The following is a 27,356-nucleotide window of genomic DNA, read 5'->3' as shown; positions in this document are numbered from 1 at the left end:
CAGCATAAGATTGCCAGTTTGCTTGGCCCCTTCCCCGATGTGGGAGACCCAGATGAAGCTCCTGGGTTCTGGCTTAGGCCTGGCCCAGCCCTGGCCATTGCATCCATTCGGGGAGTGAACCAGTGGACAGAAGATTCTCTCTCTGCCTTTTCCTCTACTTCTTTCTAACTTTCAAATAAATAAATAAATCTGTAAAAATAGCATTTAAATATAATTTTTATTTTATAAAATTATACACTTTATATTTTATACATTATTTTATGTAATTATACATTTATCAAAATGTACTATATCCAGAATTTTTTAGATATACTGTAAGATAATGCTTTGAGAAAGTCAATTCTCATCATTTTCCCCATTAGAAAATTGTGATAGCAAGTTTTAAAGTTTCTATTTTTCTATTTCCCAAATTCTGATCATTATAATGTTCTGTGAAAAACTCTGAAGATTTTGAATTAAGCTTCAGCCATATAGCCCACAATGGAATTAGAATCTCTGGACAGGGATTGTATTTCTCTCCATACATACCGCTATAAGGTATGTTTATGAACTTTAGCCTTTTTATTTTTTTTTATTTTTTTAAACTTTTATTTAATGAATATAAATTTCATTTATAAATTATAAAGTACAGCTTATGGATTACGATGGCTTCCCTCCCATAACGTCCCTCCCACCTGCAACCCTCCCCTTTCCCACTCCTTCTCCCCTTCCATTCACATCAAGATTCATTTTCGATTCTCTTTATATACAGAAAAGCAGTTTAGCATACATTAAGTAAAGATTTCAACAGTTTGCTCCTACACAGAAACATAAAATGAAAAATACTGTTTGAGTACTAGTTATAGCATTAAATCATAATGTACAGCACACTAAGGACAGAGATCCTACATGAGGAGTAAGTGCACAGTGACGCCTGTTGTTGACTTAACAAATTGACACTCTTGTAAATTTACTTTAAAGGCAGAGTTAGAGAGAGAGAGAGAGAGAGAGAGAGAGATCTTCCATCCACTGGTTCACTCCTCAAATTGCCACAACAGAAGGGGCTGTGACAGGCTGAAGACAGGCACCCAGAGCTTCTTCCTGGTCTCCCCCGTGTGTGCGGGGCCCAAGCACTTGGACCATCTTCCTCTGCTTTACCAGGCACAGAAGCAGGGGCCTGGATCAGAAGTAGAACAGCCAGGTTTCAAACCAGTACCCATATAGGATGCCTATATGTGGCACTATATATATAGGATATATATATATATGTATGTATATATATATATATGAGGCCGGAGTCAGAGGTGGCATGACAACAGCTGTCCCAGTACTTCTTTTTTTTTTTTTTTTTTTTTGACAGGCAGAGTGGACAGTGAGAGAGAGCGACAGAGAGAAAGGTCTTCCTTTGCCGTTGGTTCACTCTCCAATGGCCGCCGCGGCCGGCGCGCTGCGGCCGGCGCATCGCGCTGATCCGATGGCAGGAGCCAGGAGCCAGGTGCTTTTCCTGGTCTCCCATGGGGTGCAGGGCCCAAGCACCTGGGCCATCCTCCACTGCACTCCCTGGCCACAGCAGAGGGCTGGCCTGGAAGATGGGCAACCGGGACAGAATCCGGAGCCCCGACCGGGACTAGAACCCGGTGTGCCGGCGCCGCAAGGCGGAGGATTAGCCTAGTGAGCTGCGGCGCTGGCCCCCCAGTACTTCTGTTTGCTTACTACATCAGCATATTACTGGTGGTCAGTTTGTGATTCGTCAGACAGCTGTCAGGTACTCCTGCCCCCTTTTGAGTACTTTAAAGAGATCTGTGATTTTATATCAATCCAGGTACATTTTTTAAAAATTTCCTCTAAAAATGATTTGCCAAGAACATTGTTTTTAGGATAAGTATATTCCAAGTATTTACAGTAAAAAATGATGACTGTATTATTGCAAATCACAAGGTTTTTTTTTTAATACTCTGAAGAAATCTATTTTGGCTAAATTAATGCTAAATGAAATTTGAGAGTTTTATTTGAAAGCTTGTAAACAGAAAATATTACTGCAACACTTTCCTGATATTTTCTGATAGTTACTCTTCAAGGAATCACTACATTGAGATTGGTCATCACTGTGATTATTAGCATGTGTCAATCATTATCTTAGAGCCTGCCATGCAGATTCCAAGCCATGATTGTCTGCCACACTGAGCTCCTACAGAGGTGGTTCAACCTTTCTAAAACTTAAGCATTTCAGGGACTTCTAGGAAACTGGGGAGATTCAGGCCTAAATATGGTGGCCAAGCTTACTCCAGGCTATAGCTGTTAAGAACATCTGCTTTGGAGGGAAAAAATGAAGGCTTCAAAGGCGAAGTTGGAAGGTCTAAGGTAGGGATGCTCTGAATTAATACTGTAGGAGTGAAACAATGGGTGGCTAAGGGAGTGGCTCTGTATAGTTTTGTATTGCTGCAAAACAAATCACACATTCTTAGCATCTTTTTTTTTTTTTTTTTTTGGTGTCATCTTTAAATAAACAAGTCTAGTATCTGCTAACACTAACCGATAGAATAAATAAAGGGGAGAGTGATCCAACATGGGAAGTGAGATACTCAGCAGACTCATAGAATGGCGGATGTCCTAAATAGCACTCTGGCCTCAGAATCAGCCCTAAAGGCACTCGGATCTGGCTGAAAAGCCCATGAGAGTATTTCAGGCATGGAAAGCCAAGACACTCTGGCAAAAAGATCTCTGTGAGTGAGATCCCAGTGGAAAGAACAGGTCTTCAAAGAGGGAGGTGCCTTTCTCTGAAGGGAGGAGAGAACCTCCACTTTGACTATGACCTTGTCTAAACAAGATAAGAGTCGGAGAACTCAAGGGGCTTCCATAGCCTTGGAAACTCATGACTGGTGCATAGGGAGATTACTGATGCCATAAACAGGAGTGTCAATTTGTAAAGTCAACAACAGGAGTCACTGTGCACTTACTCCTCATGTAGGATCTCTGTCCTTAATGTGCTGTACACTGAGGCTTAATGCTATAACGAGTACTCAAACAGTATATTTCACTTTGTGTTTCTATGGGGGTGCAAACGATTGAAATCTTTACTTAATGTACACTAAACTGATCTTCTGTTAAAAAAAAAAAAAGCATCTTGAAATAGCAACCATTTATCATCTCACAATTGCGGAAGTCAGGAGTTCAGGGATGGCCCTGTTGGTTTCTCTGCTCAGTGACTGACAATAAACATGTCTGCTGGAAGCAGTTCTCATCTGGAAACTCCACTAAGGCTAATGCCCACTTCTCAGTCAGCCATTGCTTTTGCTTGTAGAAACGCACTTGGGTCAGGTCCTTGCAATATGGGTGAGTATAACTTCAAGGTAGCAGTGGAGAACATCATGTCAAAATTCTCATATTTTTATTCTTTTTTTTTTCCAGGAAAAGCCCACTATTTTTTAAATGCTTACTTAATTAGGTCAGTCAAACCAGGATAATCTCCTTTTCCTAAAAAAATCTACTGACTTGGGACTTTAATTACATATGCAAAATCCCTTCACAGCAGCACAAATTCTTGTGGTAATTGGGTGAGTGGGAGAAGGCACATGTATACTAGGTGGTGTGAATCTTGGGTTCAATTAGAAAACTATAACCCCTAAGATATACAGTCATCCACTGCATAACAACATTTTGGTTCCCATCAGACCACATATACAATGGTGGCCCCATAACATTATAAAGAACTGAAAAATCTCTATACTTAATGACCTTGTAGCCATTATAACATTGAAGCACACTGTGTGTGGTGATGCTGGTGCAAGCAAACCTACTTTACTGTTAGTCAAATAGATGTGTTCCACATGTAATTATGTTTAGTATACAACATTTAACAACAGCAAACGCCTATGAAACTGGTCTAGGTATCTACTACACTATACTTTTTATTATTATTTTAGAGTGCACTTCTATTTACTAAATAAAATGTTTGCCATAAACCAATGTTACATTATCCTAGCAGCAACCACATAATTTTATGTTTACCTTGTTTCTTGATTGCATCAAGAGGCCACATGTGTGCAGTAATTGACCTATGCCATCTAGCTCTGTGTGAGTATATTCTAGATTGTCTGCTCAATGAGGAAACCACCTAATGTTTTTTTTTCTCAGAATGTACACTGCTGTTAAGTGACACATAAATTTAAATAGATAGACAGATATAGATTCCTTCTATCTATCCATCATGCATCCATTAATCATCTATCACAAACAATTACCTTATAAAGCTGTAGGGGATGTCTAAGCAAACTCAAAATCCATAAACAGAAAGGGACAATCACAAGAAGCCTAGGGAGCATGAGTGTGGGCTAAAATGACTGTCCAGAGGTAGAAAGGTAGAATTTCTTCCCTCTTCCAATCAACACCAAAGATTTTGTGGGGAGTTCCCTACAACTAGTTGAACAAATAAGAAAAATCTCAGTTCTGGGTTATAGATGATTCTATATAACAAGGAGGTACCATCTGAAAGTGGTCAGCTGGTGCAGTACTGCTGCACTTTTCTGGGGCAGGCAAAGAGAACAGTGGTGAAGAATTCTCCCAATGACCAGAACTTGCTCTGGGCAGGGTACCTAGATATTATGTCTGGAAGGAGAAAAGCCTGGAGGCATGAGTTTGTAACAATTGATGTGCTATGGCTAATGGTTTGGCCAGATAGTTATGGGTGAGAAGAGGGCATGACTGAGTCATCAGTGAAAAGGAGGTCTGTGGAAAATATATGTGGATAGATCGTTTGGAACCAGCAGGAAAAAAGTGATTGGTGTCCCACATGAATGCTTACCAAAGGGTGACTTCTGCAGAGGAGGACTTGACAATCAAGGGGACAGGATGACATGTTCACTGGATTATGAGTTAGCTTCATCCTTTTCTTTGCCCAGTGAACTCATGGAAAAGTGATCATGTTTTTGGTGATTAATTACACTGAAATTAGGCATGGGCTCAGCAAAACTGACCCAGCTTTAGTCCTTGTGCAGTGCCCAGTCTGCCAGCAGGGGAGACCAACAATGAATCCATGCTATGGCACTACCCGGGCAGACAGATGATCAGGCAGATACCTGGGGCCAGGTAAACTACACTGAACTGTTTTGTTTGTATGCAACAGACTAACTCTGGATATGGATTTGCCTTCCCTTCTTACAAAGTGCCCCAACTGACCATGGTTTTTTGCCTGGTAGGGTATCCCAAACAGTCATACCTGAAGGATTAGGACCATTCAATCCTCATTTAATGGGACATTGTAGTTTCTCATTGACTTTAACCACAGGTCAAGGGAGTACTGAGAGAGGCCCTGGAGGATCTTTTTTGTTACAAACATATTCCTCATTATACCCTTTCAGTAGTACTAGCCTAGTTTTCCCTTGATGGTCAGGATTAATCATCCCAGCCAGCACAGAAACCCCTATTTAACATACATGGACTAATATATGCATTATTTAATGTCAAGGTATTCTACTCAGCATTCTTTCTGACCAATGAACCCATCTCACAGCAAATGAAATGTAGTAATGGGCCAATAGTCATGGAATCACTGGTCTTAGCATGTTCCCATCATCCTGAAGCAACCACTTGATAGAATGATGGAATGATCCTTTGAAGATTAAATTATATTACCATTTAAGTGGCATTGCCTTGCAGGGCTACAGCAAAATCCTCTAGGATTTAGCATCTACTCTAAATCAACATCCAATGTATGATGCTATTTATCCCATAGTCAGCATTTATCGATGCATGAATCAAGGGGGTGGAATAGAAGTGACACCACTAGTGTGCCAAGTGATCTACTGGCAAAAGTTCAGATTCCAGGGCCAGAACTGTGGTGCAGCAGGTTAAGGCACCATCTGGGATGCCGGCATCCCATCTTGGAGGCCCAGTTCATTTCCTTGCTGTTCTGCTTCCAATCCAGCTCCCTGCTAATGTGCCTAGGAAAACAGCGGAAGATGGCCCACGTACTTAGGACACTGTCACCAACTTTCTGATCCAGATAGTGTTCCAGGCTCTTGGTTTTGGCCTGTGCCACCACTACATTTTGTGGCAATTTGGGTAATGAACCAGTGGATTGAAGATCTCTCTCTCTCTCTCTCACACACACACACACACACACACATTCTCTCCCTCTGCCTCTCCCTGTCTCCCTCTGCCTTTCAAATAAATGAAATAAATCCTTATAAGAAGTTTGACTTCCTTTTCCCATGAACTTAGGCTCTGGTGATCTAGAGGCCTTACATCCAAATAAAAGAATCTTCCACCTATGGACATAGCAGTGATTCATTGAACTAGAAGGTGAAACTCACATCATGCCATTTTGAGATCTTTGTGCCTGTGAATCAACAAGCAAAAACGGAAGTTACTATACTGGCTGTAGAGATTTATTCTGACTTTTGAGAGGAAATTGCCTTGCTACTCTACAATGGGGATAATGAGGAACATGTCTGGAATGCAGGCAGTCCTGTAGATATCAATTATTATTCCCATGGCCATGATTAAAATCAATGGAAAACTACCACAATTCAGTCCAATTCAGGCAAATTGCTCAAAAGATATAATGAGTTGTAGTCTTTTAGAATGAAGGCTTGGGTCAACCCTCTTCATAAAGAATCACACAAACTGAGAATCTTGCTGAAGGCAAAAGAAATATGAAATGGATAGTATACAAAGCCAGCTATAAATACCATCTGCAACCATATAATCAACCACACAAATGAAGCCTGCAATAGTTATAAGGATTTCTTCCCTATTTTGAAATGCATGTTTTATATATGTGTGTGTAATATATTATATATATATGAAACATTAAGCAAATGTTTGTTTTATTCCTTATACTCTAATCATTTAAAATGATGATTTTATTATCTCAATATTTAAGTTATAGGATATCAAAGGAGAAGATTGAACATCACTCAAGGACTCTATATTTTACTTTACATTCTCCTCTGGGGAAAGGGTTATCATATTTTTAATTGCATTTAAGATAACTGAAGATAGTTGCACCACATTAGATGGAAGTATGACTTTTTGTCTTTATTTGGACAGTATGTGTAATTTAAAGAGAGATGTTTGGGTATCAAGTTGACAAGGTGTATACTATGATGGCTTTTGTTAAAAAATATTTTATTTGAGAGAAAGAGAGAGTTGGCCGGCGCCATGGCTCACTTGGCTAATTCTCCGCCTGCGGCGCCGGCACCCCACATTCTAGTCCCTGTTGGGGTGCTGGGTACTAGTCCTGGCTGCTCCTCTTCCAGTCCAGCTCTCTGCTGTGGCCCGGGAAGGCAGTGGAGGATGGCCCAAGTGCTTGGGTCCCTGCACCTGCATGGGAGACCAGGAGGAAGTACCCAGCTCCTGGCTTCGGATTGGCACAACGCTGGCCGTAGTGGCCATTAGGGGAGTGAACCAAAGGAAGACCTTTCTCTCTGTCTCTCTCTCACTGTCTATAACTCTCTGTCTGTCTCTCTCACTGTCTAACTCTGCCTGGCAAAAAAAAAAAAAAAAAAAAAAAAAAAAGAGAGAGAGAGAGAGAGAGAAACTCCCAATGAACCTGTGCAAACTTCAAATGCCTGTAATAGCTATGAATCTGGAGCTAGGAACTGTATTCAGATCTCCCATGTGGGCAGCAGGGACCCATCTACTTACACCACCACTGGCAATTTCCTAGGGTGCGCATTAGCAGGAAGATGGAATAAAATGCAAAGCCAGAACCGCAGTTTAGGTCCTCTGATAGGGAATGTCCTCATCTCAGTTGTGTCTTAATAGCAACATTAAAAGCCTGCCCAGATTGTTTTTTTAAAAGTGTCAGTTTTGCTAGGCTTTATTCTCCAATTATGTAACAAACACTAAGTTAGGTGTTCCTATGAAGGGATTTTTAAAGCGTGATTAAGTCCCTTAAACAATTCACCTTAGAAATAAGCCTAGATTACCTGGGAGAATCTGACAGTTACTTAGAAGGACTTGGAAACAGTTTGAGGGTTTACAGAAATAAGAAGTGGGCAAAGAGCAGAGAAACGTATACAGAGAAAGACAGAAGAAATTCCATCTGCAACCAAGAGCGTCAACTTTCGACCTTGTGTTCCAGTTGCTAACAACCTCCTCTTCCTGACTGCCTGGCTCTACAAATCTGACCTAGCGCATCCCCAAAGCAGTGTAAGCTAACTGTTCATAATAAATTGACAAATAATCATAGTTAGAAGAGTGATATAGACAGATGGTGACACAAAGAAGGAAATGGACAGATATTCCACTGGTTTCTGTCTCTGGTAAAACCCCTCTCAACACAGGGGCTAACTTAGAAACCTATCACAGGATTTTCAGGAATGTAGGAAAAGAACAGCAATCTCTGGAATGAGAACTAAAAGACTTCAAGGTTGAGAATAAATATTGGTGCTAAAATCTTCATGACCCTGGGGAAAATGACTTAATTTCCCTGAGCTTCACATATTTCATCCGTATTTCAGGAATGTACAATACAGAATTGTAAGCACCAGGTGAAGAAATAGATACAAAAGTATCTGCTTAGTACAGAAAACTATAAAAATCTGGGCTGGTGCTGTGGCACAGCGGGTTAATGCCCTGGCCTGAAGCGCTGGCATCCCACATGAGTGCCGGTTCTAGTCCAGGATGCTCCTCTTCCGATCCAGCTCTCTGCTATGGCCTGAGAAAGCAGTAGAAGATGGCCCAGGTTGGGCCCCTGTACCCGTGTGGGAGACCCAGAAGAAGCTCCTGGCTCCTGGCTTCAGATCAGTGTAGCTCCGGTCATTCCAGCCATCTGGGGAGTGGACCATCAGAAGGAAGACCTCTCTCTCTCTCTGCCTCTCCTCTCTGTGTAACTCTGACTTCCAAATAAATAAATAAATATTTTTTAAAAGAAAACTATACGTATTTTGCTGTTTTGGCTAAGAATGCCTGTGATGTTCATGTTAATCTGCTTGCTTGGGGGTGACTGAAATGTGATTTGATTTGAATTTCAGGGAGGTTTGTGGCAAGGACAGAGGCTTCTTAGGAATGCTTTATGCTATTAATTGCTGCATTAGCTTTGCAATATTGGACCAGAAACACTGATACATGGCCTTTTGGGAAGACAAAACCTATGAAAAATTGGAAATTACTGGTTCAGACTGGTCATGACTTTTATTACATTTCATGTTTATTTCGACTTCATAGCATGCATGACATTCTTATTAAAATGAGGACATCTATGTGAAAAGCAAGAATATAAAAAAAAATAATTTACCTCCTTACTTCTTAGAGAAGCTACAAAAGAGCCTTCCATTCCCTTGTCTGTGAGATCATATTCTTCCAAGGAATTAAAAGCAAACAGCCATGGACCATAAATGAGCAACCATGCAACTAGCATTGGATTCTATTTCCCGGCTTAAGTCATTTCTAGAGTCTGTTATTGACCCAGAGAATTTGAGTGGACCCACTCTCAGCAATTACAGCTAATGACTGGCATTTGCTTGCCTCCTTAACAAGCCTAATTATCTTATTATTCCGAGGTCATTTTTAGGTGACTTACTAACTTCTCTCAGGTGAGCCTCAATGTTCTACAAAACAGTCCTTCAAACAATCTATCACACTCTTAATTAAATTTCTCATAGACATTGTCTGTAGAAGTAACTTCCATTTTTGATTAATGGTAACACAAAAGATGAAGAACACATATGAAAGCTGGAGTTTAGCAAAATCAGAGACTCTTTGACTATAAACAGTCACCCCGTTCTCTAAACATTTATCAGTAAATATACTGGATACACTATTTTTATCTTCAACATGATTTGTGTATGGCTCCAAAGCTTCATCTTTATCATCGTTGACAGAGGTTGCTAAGTCAGGAAACTGTCACTTACATTAAAATTTTATTTTGCTAACTAGAGAAAAATCATTGTCATAATTATGTCCAGCAAATATTATTCTTTTAATTGCCACACCCATGTTTGACTTTGAGTAAATTCTAAGTTTTAGATGATCCCCCAGGAAGATAATATATTTCTTAAAAATCTGAAGCAAATATGGTGGGGAAAAGTACACTACTTTCTTAAAGATATTAGGAAACTGCTAACCAGATGAGATGGCCTCAGCTAGTTCATTCCCCTTTTTGAGATGAGTGAATAATTTTGAAACTGTCAAATTAACATGGTACAGGATCCTGTGAGGGAGACAGCAGTTGGTGTCCATGATACTGGGCTCCTAAGAAGCCTAACAAAAATAGCCAAGACCTGGAATGAGGACTTCATTTATGTGTGATTTAAAAACAAAAGGATATACACACTGTCTACTCTTGCTATACACTCTTGAATTAGATATGCTATACAGCTTGTGGAAAGCAATAAATATTACATTTTCACCTTTGTTGAAGAATAATGTAAATCATAACCCTCTAGAAGTTAGACTTCCGTGGGTGATATAGTCTTTTTTAGTTTCTATGTTTACCAAGAACTATGAATCCCTATAGAATTTGGCATGCTACTTAATTTAAGTGAAGAACACTCTAGCAATTTGGGCTGGAGGAGCTTAAGTCAGTTTCAACTCATATTTATACTGTTGAGAATAAAAGATGAACTTAGTAAGACTAGTTTGTGGTTTTTTTAAAGCCAGGATAAAGTAATAAGTCACTTGGATATAATTTCAAATAAATATATTTGGGGGAGAATGCTGTGTTGAAATATTAAAATACTATATTAATGCAAAAAAGTATGGTAGTTTCATATATAACCAATTAGTAGACTATAACATCCATTCTTTGCCTGAGTGTACCAAGACAAGTAATACTATATGGTGAGATGCTTCAAAAAGATTTGCAGAATGTGAGGATAATCAGGGCCTTCATTAAGTGACTGAAAGACTCCTGACCAGGCATGCTTTTTAGCTTCCTTCAAATATGTGTGTCGAATTTAAGTTTACCATTGAACAGCAAATTCTCTTACTATAAAACCACCATGCTGTAATTGCATTATTTACAGGATTAAGAACAAAAAAAAAATTAAAAAGCAGCAAAAGGCATAAAATGTAGGATTTTAAATCATGATAAGAAAGAAAATTTTATGAGGAACTCTTAATTAACAAGAGACTGATTTTCTTTATATAAGCCAACAATTTTGAATCTTAGATGTTTTTCACTCTTTTCAAGTAAAAACATGTCAGAAATCCTTGTGTGTAGTTATAGTTGGTGTCAAATTCCATCAAATTTGAGATGAGACTTTTTGCCAGTTGGGGAGCTAAGGGAATATATTATCTCAGACCACAAAGAGTTTCATAAAAAGATGGAAGTAAATGGAAATCCAGCACCGGTTAAGGAAATCAGCAAATAAATTACAAAAACTGTCCATTTGCCTGTCCTTTTTAATCTTAATGTCGTATTCAAACTATTGGGCATGTAACTGAATATCTCAACTGTACCTGAAGAAATAATGGAGCGTGTCTCTGTAGTAAAACAGAACGGCACTAAACTGATGAGTTTAACCCAGCAGAAAGAGCGGCTGTAAACATGACAAATGCCTGCTATTGATTTCAGGTTTAATTACTCTGTGCAGCACTGACAAAGCCCATCAGATGTTGTTGTGAAGTGTAAATGGAACAGAGTACACTTCACTGCCCATAGGAAACTGATGGTGTCTGCAGTTTGCATTGTTTACTTTATCCTCCGTAAACTTCAGCCTTGATCAAATTAACAAGTGCTACTAACCTCCAACAAACTACGATGCACTATGGTTTTACAGCAACAGCCTTGGAACCACAGTTCAGCAGCATCTCATTGATAACAAATGTCAGTCTCTTGGCTGCTGGTGAACCCTTCAGCCCGGTACTTGCAAGTCTTGACTCGGGGGCCATGCAGGTTTGATGTGAAAGGGAGCAGAAAGATGATATCTTTACACTACCTCTTACTGTCTTGCCAGCAAATAGCCTGGTACCATGCAGTCTCTTCCTTCAACTTCCTCATCTATTTCCTGGCTTCTAGTCTTCAATTTTCAGGAGTGTTTCTGAGTAATTATAACCACTTCATGTTAATTATTTCCTAACTTCCCCTTCCCTTTTTCAGATATATAAATTGAAATTTTTATCTTTCTCAAGCAATTCAATTCAAAATAATGATTTACTTAGGGGTATTTCTGAAACTATTATTAATTCATAATATTTATAAAAGAACATTTTCTTTGAATGGGACGTTACATAATTGGCCTCTTATTTGGTTTTCTCCCCAGAAGTTGTGTGAAGATTTGCTCTCTTATCATCAAATATCAATAGAACTTACAAAATATTTACATATTTGGAGCTTTGTGCAAATATGTAAAACAATGATATCTGAAACAAAGGATATCTGAAAGCACTTAGTTGCACTGGTTCAGGATCTGCCCAAACCAGGAGACTGCTGAGACAGCATCTTCATGGTCCCTTTAGTTCATGGCTCATGGTCTGCTGGGCCCTCGACCTCCACCTGCACAATTTGCTGGATGATCAGTGTTCATGCAAGTGTTCAGGCCCTGCTGCCAGGATTTTCCTCCCTGCAATTGGCAATGCCTGGTACAACGGTGAGTATCTATTTCCTGTTTTGCACTCCCAGTCTGGCAAGCTCCAATTTCTCATCCTATCGTCATAATCTTCCAACTTACTGCCATCCTCTCATTTTGTCCTGGATTTTGCATAATACAGTATAATTCAGATCAGAACAAAATCAGGAATTATGACATTCGAGGGCTACTTAAAATAAATGATAAAACACTTGACACCAAAACAAAGATTTTAATAAATCTTAAGATTTTTAGCAATAGGAAGGCAATGTCATCATCAGTTTTGGACTTAGTTTTAAAGACGGTTTACTAATAACAAATGAATGGTAATGATAATCTAAGAAAACAGCCTATGGATGCCTGGCCATTTATCAAAAAAAAAAAAATTAAGTGGTACAAAATCTTTTCTTTAAAATGTTTTCTGATGTCTTTAGGTTAAAAGCAACTACAAAATTCATTTATTTATTTGAAAATATGTATTGAATGCCTCCTCTGGCTGTGAGGTGCTGACTGATCCTATGGTGAAGAAAATAGATCTTACTTTGACAGAGGGCAAAAAAAAATTACTCAAATAATTGTAGAGTCAGTATGGGAGTGAGTGTCATGGGAACAGAGGTAAAGGAAGCATCAGGAACTGGAAAAAGAAACCCTGCTTTAGACCAAGGGGCTGAGATAAAATTTTTGAGTTCATGGCTCTGAAGCAGACACCTGAGACATAGGAGAGACAACCAAGCCAGGGAGTGGCAGGGGTGAAAGCATTCAGGGGACAGCTTGAGACAGCCAAGGAGCTGAAAGAAGTATCATGTGCCTGGAGGACAATCATCTAGATGGATAGCAGCCTAAGATATGAATGGAGAGAGGGGGACATATAGCTGTGGAGCATACAGCCATATTATAGAGTTTGCATTTCATGTTCATAGAAGCCCAGGGAAGTATGGTCTTTAATTTATGTGGCTTTTTGTTTGCTTGCTTGCTTGTTGTTTTGGCTTAAGTACACTTAGATGCCTTTGTAAGGAATGGGCCCCGATTAACAAGGGATGATAAAGCCATAGCGACCAATTAGGAGGCTACTTCAAGCAAATGACAATAGTGGCTTGGTTTGGATGGTGGTTACAGTGATGATGGGTTCCAGAGTGTGCTGACAGAAATGAAAGGGAATCATAATATTTCTATACATATGTGGGGTCTTCAAAAGTTCATGGAAAATGTATATTATGAAAAAAACCTGAGTGTATTTCAAAAATTTTCCCAGCAAAATAAATTTTTTTTATTTAGTAAATATAAATTTTCAAAGTACAGTTAATAGATTACAATGGCTCCCCCCCATAATTTCTCTCCCACTCATACCCCTCCCATCTCCTGCTCCCTCTCTCATTCCATTCACATCAAGATTCATTTTCAGTTATCTTTATATACAGAAGATTGATTTAGTATATATTAAGTAAAGATTTCATCAGTTTGCACCCACACAGAAACACAAAGTGTAAAATACTGTTTCAGTACTAGTTATACCATTACTTCACATTGGACAACACACTAAGGACAGATCCCACATGAGAAGTAAGTACACAGTGACTCCTGTTGTTGACTTAACAATTTGACACTCTTGTTTACGGCGTCAGTAATCTCCCTAGGCTCTAGTCATGAGTTGCCAAGGCTATGGAAGCCTTTTGAGTTCGCCGACTTCAATCTTATTCTGACAGGGTCATAGTAAAGTGGAAGTTCTCTCCTCCCTTCAGAAAAAGGTACCTTCTTCTTTGATGGCCACATTCTTTCCACTGGGATCTCACTCGCAGAGATCTTCCATTTAGGTCTTCCTTTTTTTTTTTTTTTTTTTTTTTTCTTCCAGGGTGTCTTGGCTTTTCATGCCTAAAATACTCTCATGGGCTCTCCAGCCCGATCCAAATGCCTTAAGGGCTGATTTTGAGGCCAGAGTGCTATTTAGGACATCTGCCATTCTATGAGTCTACTGTGTATCCTGCTTCCCATGATGGATCGTTCTCTCCCTTTTTGATTCTATTATAGTATTAGCAGACACTAGTCTTGTTTTTGTGATCCCTTTGACTCTTAGACCTATCAGTGTGATCAGTTGTGAACTGAAATTGATTACTTGGACTAGTGAGATGGAATTGGTACATGCCACCTTGATGGGATTGTATTGGGATCCCCTGGCATGATTCTAACTCCATCATTTAGGGCAAGTCCGATTGAGCGTGTCCTAAATTGTACATCTCCTCCCTCTCTTATTAATTCTATTTACCCATGAACTTGTTGAATTACTTTCAAATGTTTAAAAATATATATTATGTATCATATATAATATATGGCAGTGTATAGTGTAGCAAATATTAAATGTAGTATATATTTAATATAGGTAGTGTATATGCCCATACTGAGTGTACATTTAATACATATTACCTCAAGTGGTTATATATATTAAATTATCACTTTAATGTTTAATATATGTGTGCATACACCTGTTTATATATATATAAACACCAAGGTTGCTTTTTTTAGATTTCTTTATCTATACATGTTAAAATATTCCTTTTCAGTTATTTTTAAAATATTGCTTCTGACATTCATTCACTTGTGGAGTCTCTGCAGACTCGCTCACTACTGGAGATCATTCTCATAGCAGCACTGCTAACAGCAGCATACCAAAGCTTAGGTAGAGATTCTGGTTTAGTTAAAATTATGTTATCTGTTAGCTCCGACTACATTTCCAGGTTTTTTTTTTTTTTTAAGGCCAAATTCCTGCAATAGCTTAGTATTTTTAGCTGATTACTTTGAAATTTTTCCTAGTGGAGGCAAAAAAGAATGGCCTATCTAAAATTTAGTGGCCAAGGCTGGGATAGAGACCGTAAACCACTCTGTTTGCAATGTCACTGGAGCTGCCCTCTGGTCACATGGTCCAGATGAGGGATGTGGACAAGAGGAAGCAATGTCCACAGTGATGTGCTAAGGCAAGGTGGAGCAGCTATAGAGCATTTTAAAATCAAAAAATTACATTCCAAATGGGTTTTATACACTTTTGATAAATATATAACAACTGTGCATAGTTATAAGCTACAGTATAATATTTCAAGACATTAATACAGTGTGTACTTATCAAATAAAAAGTAATTAACATTTTCATTTCCTTATCATTGCTTTGTGTTTGGATCCCTCAAGCTCCCCTCTTCCAACAGTTCAAATACATATATTTAATTTTATATCTAATATTATATTAAATACAATTATATTTATTAATATATATTTGTTAGTAAATATTGAATAATTATATATAATCATATATAATTATATATAATTTATTGCAGAGTCCCTACTATTTTGTGGACATTAGAAGACATTCTTTTTTATGAATATCTAGTTTTACATTCATTTAAAATGCAGAGAGAGATATCTCCTATTCACTAGTCCATAACAGCTCACAACAGCTGTGTCTGGGCCAGGCTGAAGCCAGGAGCCTAGAACGCAACCCAAGTCTCTGCCAGGGGTAGCAGGGACTCTGATTCTTGAGTCATCACCTTCTGCCTCCCAGAATGTACCATGACAGGAAGCTGGAATCTGAAGCAGAGCTGGACCTCAAACCCAGGCACAGTAATGTTGCTGTGTGGACATCCCATGGCATCTACAGAGCTACACCACATGCCCACCCCTAGAAGACACTCTTTCCATCTCTCTGTGTTTTGGCACTCATTATCCAACCTCCTTCTATCTCCCCTTTCCTGGCCTCCAGCTATTACCATTATACAGGACATTTTAAAATGTATGCTACAGCCTCAACATGGATGAAAATAGGTTAGGATTTCCAAGACAATTAGTATTGATTCAGGAAAATCATTCCAGGCCTGAAATCCAGCTCTTGTTAAGTTTGTTCCTGTCTTAATGTGGGAAGAAGGTGACTTTCATCTCTGGCAATAAATTGAAGAAGATAGTCCCTTTTTTTCTTAAAAACCTTTCCCAGAGAATCATTCTTATCAATTTACCTCATTCATTTCAGGTGTTACATAAACAAAATCTCCCCTACACTTAGAAATTGATCCTTGGCCATTTCAATTGAGAAAAAATACAATAATTAATATAGTAAAATCATATGTTCTACTTCATAACTTTTCAATTAATTAGTAAGTTCATATGAAATGAATTCATGTGTCAAAGAGCCACAGATCCCCCATAGGAAAGTGAAAATACACACTGATTTGTGGGAAACCTATATGAGTTTTAACCCACAGATTAAAAAAAAAAAAATTCTTTAAGCATCCACTCATTCTCTGCAAAATACTGACCAAGTATAAGGTTTTGAACTTTGTGAGGCACCAGAGTAGGAATGAATCAGTCAAGGACCTGGTCTTCATGCAGTTTACTTTGAATATGAGGCATGGTAAGACTCCTTGTATTTAATGATATGCCTTCAAACGACTGCATCGAGAAGGCCAGATCATGCTTACATGGAAGGTGAAGTCTCCAGGGAAGAGTTGGAAGGCAGGATCTTTCCACAAGGAGAAAACCAGTGACTAACATTTTGCTCTGTACCAGGGCCTACATCACATCATCTGTCACTGTCCAAATACAATTTTCTTTTTTTGTAAATGAGTCAGTCTGAAACCTCTGATTGCGCCATTTCAAATGCAAATAATTCTGTTCCAACTGCCTCTTTACATTAGCTAAATGAAGTCATCAGTAACCAAAATTGGAGAAAATCTTAACACAACTGCCGTAAACAACTTTTAAAGTTTTATATCCCATAAGAATGAAGCTGTTATGAGATAGTTAAGATTCATTAGAGATACCCACCCCTGATATAACTCATATTCAAAAACAATAACACTTTCTTCCATAACCAATAGTGGCCAGAGCAAATTATAATCAAAGATAGATTTCTTGGAGGGTGATGATACCATTAGATTTAAGGAATTAAAAATACATGAAACTTTTGAGTTAATGAACAGGGTCCTTAACTGCTCATTTAATTCAAACAGCTGTTTGTTAATGCCCTAAGCAGTGTCATAAACTGTGAAAATACTGTTGAGTGCAAGACACTAGTTAATGCTATAAAGCAACACATGCTCTAATATTAAAAGGATTTAATGGGATTAATAGAGAATAAAACATTAACTCCCTATTATGATGTTTTAGAACCCAAGGGCAAATTCTGGCTAAAAAGGACTCTGGTTCTAAAACCACAAAAAGTAAACTCCAGCACTGTACAGCAAATCATGGCAATTTTATGCCCTTGAAAAAAAGTGGAACCCTGATAAGATCACATCTGTTCCAATCACATACTGGATAAAATCACTGTTTACTAAAGTCCTAAATAACTAAAAATGTGGAACCCCAACAGGATCCCATCTGTTAAAGCTACAACTTGGATATGGTCCCATTAGAAAAATTCCATATAATAATGTTCCAGCATAATATAGTGAAGAACTTGGATTTCATTTCATCAATTTTTGTCTGTAGACTTATATACTGATTTTTCTGCAAATATACCATTATGTCCTCTAATGCATTTCCTCATGGGTAGTTGCTACAATCTTAACATGTGAGCTCAAAAAAAAAGCTGATTTCACATAATAAATTTGTTTCTTTTCATCGGTTTCAGGAATTTTAAATCAATTTTGCTTATTATTTCATTCTTAATATTGCATTAGAGACCATTTCTATTGAAAAGTTAATGTTTAATATATTTCATTATATAAAATTTATCACAATGACATTTTTAGTTACTTAGCTATTAGCAAGTATATCCAAAATTTCAGTTCTGGATTAAATATATCATTCCATGTCTCCAAAGAAATGAATTTCTATTTAGTAGCTTGAAATTATAATATTTAACTCCATTGCATAGCTAAATTTCATTTAAGGTAGATGTAAATATTAAGACAGTTGTAAAAATTCTATAGTCACTATTGAAGAGCATAGATCATTGGATCAAAAAATATAAAATAGTTTTGATGGGGTTCCTGACCATAAATAGATATATCAAAAGATGCAGCAGATTGTAATTTTGGGAATATACCCTATCTTTTAGCCATTGTGATAATTTAATTTTCTTTGACTACTGAGGAAATATTCTCAGGTTTTCCTTATAAGGAAACACTTTAGAAAAAACTGATATCACTTTATTGTAACCTTATTATGTACTAGGTACCTTGATAAATAATTATTAGTATAGTTTAATCCTCACACACACTAAAGAAATCCATGAATTTGTAGTATTTTTTACACCCATATTATAGATGAGGAAATTGAGCTTGAGAGAGGTGAAGAAATTTCTTGAGGTTTTTTGACCAGTATATGATAAATTCAAGACTGAAAACCTAGAGTGTCTGGCTGCAAAGCTCATGTTTATACTCCCTGTGTTGCACTGCCCTAGTGGGCAGTCTCTCAGTATAAAAATATGAAGGAATAGAGAGAGTGACAAAATTCATTATGCTTGGGGCATTTAATCTAGCTGTTAAGATGCCTGTGTCCCACATCAGATGGCATGGGTTTCATCCTAGCTCCTGACTCCAATTTCCTGCAAATGCATCTCCTGGGAGGCAGTGGTGATGGCTCCAGGATTGGGTTCTGCCATCTAGAAAGAAGAGACCTGGACTGAGTACTCAGCTCCTGCCTTCAGTCTGATCTAACCCCACTTAGCCATTGTGGGCATCTGAGGAGTAAACCAGAGGATGAGAGCTCTCTCTGTCTTTCCTTTCTCTCTCTGTCTGCCTCTCAAATAAATAATTTTTTGAAAATTTATTTCATTTATTTGAAAGAGAATTACAAAGAGAGGTAGAGACAGAGAGAGAGGTCTTCCATCTGCTAGTTCACTTCCCAGATGGCCACAACGGCCAGAACTGCACTGATCCGAAGCCAAGAGGCAGGATCTTCTTCCCAGTCTCCCACGTGAGTGCAGGGGCCCAAGGACTTGGGCCATCTTCTACTTCTTTCCCAGGCCATAGCAGAGAGCTAGATAGGAATAGGAGCAGTCAGGACTAGAACTGTCACCCATATGGGATGTCGGCACTTCAGGCCCCTAAATAAATTTTAAATTACTGTGTTTGTTTCATAACTGTGGCTACAATTCATGCAAACATTTTAGCTGGGTCATATCTGAAATATTCTATTTGCAAGAAATACATACTTCCATTTAGAAGGCTTCATATCAAATACATGGGTGCCTTGGGCAGGCTACTATGTTGTACCTCTTTCAATCCATTTTCCAGAACTGTATTCGTATGTTTCCTTACATTGGACTAAAAAGAATTATACAATTCATAAAAATTTTCCTTTTTCCTGGGTGCCAGCAAATTTGAAGTTAAATTTATTTAAATATTTATTCAACATTTATTTAGCCAGGATGAGAAATGCACCAGTAATGATGTGGCTTTCTTTATTTCAACTTCAGCATCCTATATTCTTTGGTAGTAGCAAAACAAAATTAAAATATTTTCATTATGTAAGAAGCTGAGTATGGAGATCTGAGCTAATAGAAGCCATATTTCCAAATTATTTCATTGATATTTTATTGAATGGCATTTTAACGATAGAATTTATGATGATTAATCTTTTCTGAAAATATTCAAGGGAAAGTTAAAAGGTCATTTAACTTTAACTGTACATCTTCATACTTTGTTCTTTTATTAAATCACTCTTCTGTGATGCAGCAAAGCTAAATAATGTTAAAATAATTCCTTACACATATAGCTTTATCAAGTGAAAAAAAGTTCTATTTTAAAATATTCAAACCCTTATTAGTCATAAGCCCACCAAAAGCAAAAATGCAAAAAGGCATGCCTAAACAAAACCATAATAGTTATAAAATTCAGAGTAATAAAAATAATTTTAAAATTAAAATGGGAATATTATTCTTTCATAGAAAAATAATATTGTTATTGGAAATATGTCATTGATTAATAGAAATACCTTAAATCATGAACTTAACAATTTAAAATAATTAAAGGCATGCCTTTCTAGCTTAAGCAATGTACTCGCCCCTCAAACATTAGGATTTCTCATCGAATATAAGCATGAAGAATGAATTTATTAAATTAGATGATTATTTTAGAAAGATGGGTATGATTTAGGTAGTCTTACTAGCTGCGTAAACTTGTTGGAGTTGTTTAATCTCACTAAGCTTCAGCTTTCTTAACTGTAAAAAAGAATATAACATGAAACCACATTGGAGTGACAAACCACTAAATAGAATGCCTAGCCGAAGTTGGTAATGTATACATATTAGCTTTGTCTTATTTTATTTTTGTATTTCAAGATGCTGTCTGTGCTTCCTTTTTGGCAAAAGATAATTTTACAATTTCTTTTTCTTTTTTTTTTTTTTGTTAAAGGTTGCTACAAAATTCAAACCAAAGTTAAATTTTTTGTGCTACTTGTATAGCCAGGGCATTTCTTTCTTTTTTTCCCCTCCCTCTCGTCCTCCCTTTCTCCCTTCCTCTATCCCCACCCCCTTCCATTCTGTAATTGCTTCCATTCTTATTTTTTAAATACCTTTTTAACTACTTGGTCTTATCCACTCTTTAATTATATGAAGGGTCTCTGGTTGGTTTCTGAAAATTGGGGGAGGAGAGATTCCAGATGAGTGAAGCAACTATGATTTTTATTGAATTATTCTGTTCTATTGAATTATTCATTCAGTGGGCACAGCTCAAAAATTAAAAAAGAAAGTATAAGTCGAAATTGATATCTTCAGTAAGATATCTGAGTTACACATAGATTTTTAAGAATGTGTCTGACTCCAAGGAATGTCCTCATATACTCTTGGACAGGGTATGTACTGCTGAAATCAAGTTCATTGGTCTATTATTAATGAGTCCTTCTTTGAATTGATAAGCTTCTATTTCTTGAAGTGTCTTTTCTCTGGGTACATTAAACTTATAACAAATTTTTATGAAGGCTTTATTTCATATGTTTAAAATTGTTCAAGAATATTTGAATATATGAGAGGCATAAAGTAAATGACCATTGTTTATTAAGGATCAAATCTTAAAAAAAAGATGAAGACCTTTAAATAATTTTAAAAAGTATTCATGAAAAAAAGCATGAGCTTTTCTTTCCACTTGAAAACTGTGCTGTTCTCACAAACTGTAGTTTTTTTTTCTTTAGTATTAAGAATGGCAAACACAGTTTTTCTAAATAGTGTTAATAATATACCATTAGCAGAGTAATTCCACAAATAAAACTACAAATAGTATGTAAACAGTAGTGGCTTGCTGGAAAAATGCTTTTATAGTTTGCCGTCCTATTTCTTTCATTACCAATTGTAATTTGTAATGATGATGTAGTAATGCACCAGAATTAAAATAAGAAAACTTTCCAATAGATTTCAATTCTCTAACCCTAAAAGTTGTTAAAGGCATTTTAATTTCCCAAAGCAAAAGAGACTATTGTGTACAAGATTCTATTTTAACCTTATTAAAAAATAAAAACAACATTAAAGAAACCTATTCTCCATTTGGTACAAGTGGAATTTATGTTAGTAACTCCAATTAACTCTAATGGGAGTTACATGAATAAATCTCAAAAGCACTGAAAAGAGGAAGAAAGGAGTTTTGCTGTTAGAAGAAAATCAGAGAGGGCCTGGCTATGATTTCACATGTTGAAATGTCATGAAAAATATCTATGAAAATTTGTTCAACAAAGAAAAAAATTTAATTTTCATAAAATGAAATTGTATGTTATGATATAATCACGTGGAAATTAGTAATGTTATAATTTTAAAAAAAGTTTAACACTTTTTTTCTGATTCTAGTTTGAACTGAGAAACTGAGCCAAGTTTAAGAGAATATAGAGAATATATGTAAATCTGGTTAGGCCTAACTTTAGTGCCCTCTAGGTGTTACAAAAGGAAGGAATAACTTTTCTGACTATTCTAAAGTTACCTAGCCTTAGGGCTTGTTATAATAAATGCTTTAACCTTTTTCTAAATTGAAAATGTCACAAAATTGTTCTTTAATTAATTTCCACAACAAGCGGGTATCTATTGCTTGTTACAAAGTTTATATATTTAATGGTTAATTAGTAATGGGCCCACATATGCATCCTTAAGTCTTCAGATACCTCCTCTCAGGTTCTGAGAAGCCACACTGCTAAGGACTATTGATTTCACCAAGTGCCACTTACAATCAAGTGTTTTTAACATGGTGGTTACAAGACTATAACCTTAACTATCTGAAATTTCTGAGTTTTCCTATAATGATCAGAAAACATTAATTCCATTCTACTTTGAATTAAAAAAGTAGATATAATAAAATACGGTGTCATAAGCTTAAAACTGTGAGAGATACTTGTATGAAGAAGGGTTCATACCACACAAGTAGGGATGAAAATCATTAACTGTGGAGAAATGGCGATGAACTTGCCGACACTGGAGGCTTACTAGACTTAAACCAATCCATTCTGCAATCAGTTGCAAAGCAGAGACAAAAAGATAGCTACAAATATGCGCAATATGCTACAAACTCATAGATCAATGTTTGCATCCAACAGGTAAGTTACAATAAAGAATTTTATAATAATTCTAGGTCTCCAGGGACAAACTTTTTAGAACATGTAAATCTATTCTTCTTTTTAATATTTTCATTTTTTAAACAAATTCAATGTGATTGGTTGATACAATTCCAAGAACATAATGATATTCTATTTCTTTATATTTAACTTAGATGTGTAGTTTTAGGAATATATTTCTAATTCTCCTAAGCAAGATCTTCTAATTTGAAAATAAGCCTTTACCAAAGACTGTGTCCAACATCTGTTTGGATCTCAGGTCTGTTTACAAACGGCAGTTTTTAAAACAGTGGTTACAAGCTTGAAACCTTAATGATCTCAAATGTTTTGAGAAATTTTCTAATAACGATCAGAACATTTTCATGAAATTGAGACAAATTAATAGTAATTACCGAATATTAGCTATTAACTACTGAAAAAATAAGTTATTATATTCACATAGAAGAGCCAGCTTTTCATAGGTAAGTTTTGAGAAAATGGTCACTGTTTTCAAAACCAGCTTGTGTTTTATTAAAAACAACCAAAATGTCACATTGTACTGCCTCCTTTCCCCTTCTTTTCTAATGTTTATTAAGCAAGTATTAATTATAAGATTCTATGTTCACTGCTTCAGATAAAAATTCTCTAATAAACACATAAAAACTGAATTTTCACACATTTCTTTTTCACTAGCAAGAGAGAAGATACCAGTGTGGTCAGACCAATTAAGCCCTAGTGGCAAGCCCAAGAGCAAGTGCTAATTTCCACATATAAACAAAAGATATTACCTGTCTGTCTCTTCAGTTCATAATTTGTATCATGCAAATCTATTACTTCATAAGACCCAAACTAATTCCCATTTCCATTCAAATGCAGCATTAAAAATGGAGTAGTAATTTAGGAATAATACATTTAAAAAATATTTTTCTTATCAGAGTATTTATCAGTTGCCCCCAAAATGCTGAATGTTGAAGTGATTATCTCTGGAGAGATAACACAGAAATGTATACTGAAGTTAAGATGAAGGGCAAGATTCAAAATAATAACTATTTCTAAAAAAATGATAAACAACAGTAGTAAAGTGTTGGTAAATAAATATGCAAAGAGGAGCAAAAGTAAGGCATGCAAAAATATTTTTATATTTTACAATAAAGCATAAAAACAAATTAACAACTGTTTGCCTGATTTTTAGTATCAGGGAAAAAAAGTATGAGAAATTATGCGATCTGGCACCAGATGTCTAAAAACCAAAAATCCTAGATTTTGCTGACACAAAAATAATTTTCATTGCCAAATTATATACAACTATATACAATTGAAAGGAGAAAATAAAATACATAAAGTGATAACCATCTGTAAGTACCCTTGTCTATTTCTTTAATGGGATAGCTTTCAGATAAATGGTGTCTCTTTCGCACATTCATATCTTTGCTTGAGTAATTTCACCAATGTTGTTCCAAAAGCTCCTTCAAAGTTGTCATGATTCAGATTCTGAATTTGCCTAATTTTGACCATGTTTTGGATGTCCCACCCAGCTTGGTTTGATAAACTGCTGTTCTGTCTGCCTGACTGGGTGCCCACACTCCTCTTCCGGTAGTAGACCCAGATCCTTGCTCACAATACTAATTGTTGTTGGCGATGTCAAAGCAAATTTGAACAGTCCTCTCAGAATTCATCCATCAGACCAAGACAAATAATCCAAAAACTATGTAGCAAACAAGAGCCACATCCATTCATAAACCTCACCAGGAGGAAGAGAAAATGTGATGCTGGATGGCCATGTCAGAGAGCAAGTTCAAGGCTGAGTGACTCACCTCCCTGGGACTAGCAGCAGGTGGTGGTGGTGGCGGCAATAGGTGGTGGTGGCTGGGAGTAGGGGAGTTGGTGACTATAAAGTGCTTAAAATAAAAGTTAAGAAGCCAAAGAAGTGAATAGTCAGTATTCCTAGAATACTAGGTGTGGAACAAATGTCACTGGCCTAAGTGAAGATACATGCTCACTTTCTCTTCCATGCATCTTGAAAAACTACTGCACAACCAGAAGATCATACGACCTGAAGTCATGGTGAATGCCTTGATGAAGACAGTGGTACAGAATGTCAACCCCCGACTCTGGGACCACTTATTTTCTATAAGTACACTATAAGGCAGCAGAAGCACCTGTGTTCTACAGGAATCCAATAAGATTTCTAGTTTTCCCTCTGCAGGATGAGAAAACTAGAGTTGATCCCTTAGCCTGAGTAGTAATCCATTGTGGGTGGACAGGATCAGTGTGGGATTTAACAATAAAGAAGGAAGGCCAACAGGAAGAGAAGAATAACAAGGGCAGGTCCTATGGCACAGTGGGTAAAGCTTCTGCCTGCAGTACCAGCATCCATATGAGTGCCAGTTCAAGTCCCGGCTGTTCCACTTCCAATCCAGTTCCCTTCTAATGAGTCTGGGAAAGCAGCAGCGGATCTCTCAAGTCCTAGGGCCCCTGAACCCACATGGGAGACCCAGATGAAGCTCCTAGCTCCTGGTTGCAGTGTGGCTCACCCCTGGCCATTGTGGCCATATGGGGAATGAACCAGTGGATGGACGATCTCTCTCTCTCTCTCCCTATCTCTCTCTTTGTGGTTCTGACTTTCAAATGAATAAATAAGTATTTTTTTTCCGAAGAATAGATGTAGGGATGGAGGTGATTTACTCTGCTAAAAAGAAATGCAAGCTCATTTTGAAAATAGTAAACATTGTTTAACTCAAATGAATTCAAGTTTAATAAAATTTTTATTTTCTTCAATACCATCTTATTTTTTTTTAAATAACATCTAAATAAACTTGAGGGCACATAAACTACTAGAGAATATTTTTGTCCTTTATTTATCTTATTTTTTTTAATATTTTTAGTTGATTTGAGAGGCAGGCAGGCAGACAGGTAGTCTGCTGGGTGGTTCACTCCACAAATGCCTGCAACACACAGGGCTTGGCCAGGCCTAAATCAGGAGGCCAGACGTCCATCCAGGCTCCCAAATAGATGGCAGGGACCAAACTACTTGAACTATCATGAGCTGCCAGACAGGGCGTGAATTAGCAGAAAGCTGAAATTGGAAGCAGAGCCAGACTTGGAACCAAACACTCTGAATAAGTGATGCAGGCACCCTCACCAGCATTTCAATCTCTATGCCAAATACCCATCTCTGAACCTTATTTCCGGTGAACTATAGTAAAATAGTCAAGAGGCAAATTAAGATATTCAAACAACATATAGAACAACTATACATGTGACCATTTGTTCATGTAATATTTATTTGCTGAGCAGCTATCATGTACTGAGCTGTGTGTGTGTGTGTGTGTGTGTGTTTTAGGTGAGAGAACATGGCAGTCAGCAGAGTAAGCCAACAGATAATACCCTTGCCCTCATCTCCATACACATATAATTTAAGAGACTTTAGTAAACTAGATGTGCTTTTTCTTGGGGTCAATTTAAAATAGAAAGAATGTAAGAATAAGAACAAGTGTCACTGAGAAGGAGAAACACAGAAAAGAGATCAATTTGGAAGTCTGAAATATCCCTACTTCTGCTCCAACACAAAAAATGATGAAAGGAATTAAAATGTTATTTCTCAGGGGCAGAGTTGTGGCATAGCAGGTAAAGCTGCCACCTGCAAGGCTGGCATCCCACGTGGGCACTAGTTCAAGTTCTGGCTGCTCCACTTCTGATCCAGCTCCCTAATGCACTGCAGAAAGCAGCGGAAGATGGCTCAAGGGCTTGGGGTCCCTGCACCCAGCTGGGAGACCTGGAAGAAACTCCTGGCTCCTGGCTTCTGTCTGGTCCAGCCCTGGCCATTGAGGCCATTTGGGGAGTGAACCAGTGGATGGAAGAGATATCTCTCTTTCCATCTCTCTCTCTCTCTGTAACTGTGCCATTCAAATACATACAATATTTTTTTAAAAAAAGCACCTTTTAAACAGCAATTAATATATTAAGTTTCTATAATTAGAACTGTTTTTATACACTCTAAGACAAATGATGCTCTAAGAAATTAAGTAAAAAAGACTACCCTTAAGTGGGTTAATATTAATGCCGATATAAAATTTTATTGCAGCATTTGCATATTCACATTATTAAAATGCCTATCACTATTAATTCCATTCTCTGAATAGAATTGGAAGAGAACTTTGGCTATCTGTACTGATATTTGTTCTATATATGTAAAGATTCAAAATCTTTCCATCTTTTATTTAGGTAACTTTGTTTTATGTTCTATTTATACTTCATAAATCCATTATAAGCCCATCTGGAAAAGCAATTATTTCCAGGCATCAACTAATTTACTAGACTTCCCTCTCAATGGATATGTGGTTTCTACTTTAGACAACCAATTTCCATAGC

General features: G+C 37.1%; 1 protein-coding gene across 6 annotated transcripts in view; it reads right to left on the bottom strand.

Annotated features, from left to right (window-relative positions):
* Nucleotides 1-27,356, bottom strand: part of CCDC178 (coiled-coil domain containing 178) — a 604,881-nt gene that overhangs the window by 273,073 nt on the left and 304,452 nt on the right. The window contains exon 20 of one of the 6 annotated variants that reach the window (XM_070050341.1): nt 18,334-19,077. The exons of the other annotated variants lie outside the window; for them this stretch is intronic. Coding sequence (XP_069906442.1) covers nt 19,000-19,077 — 78 coding nt within the window. The 3' untranslated portion in view covers nt 18,334-18,999. Of the gene's footprint in view, nt 1-18,333; nt 19,078-27,356 lie in introns of those variants that run through there. 6 annotated transcript variants of the gene reach the window in all.

The sequence above is a fragment of the Oryctolagus cuniculus genome, chromosome 10, assembly GCF_964237555.1.
Source record: "Oryctolagus cuniculus chromosome 10, mOryCun1.1, whole genome shotgun sequence".
Classification (NCBI taxonomy): Eukaryota; Metazoa; Chordata; class Mammalia; order Lagomorpha; family Leporidae; genus Oryctolagus; species Oryctolagus cuniculus.
This window is presented reverse-complemented; position numbering and strand designations above follow the sequence as displayed.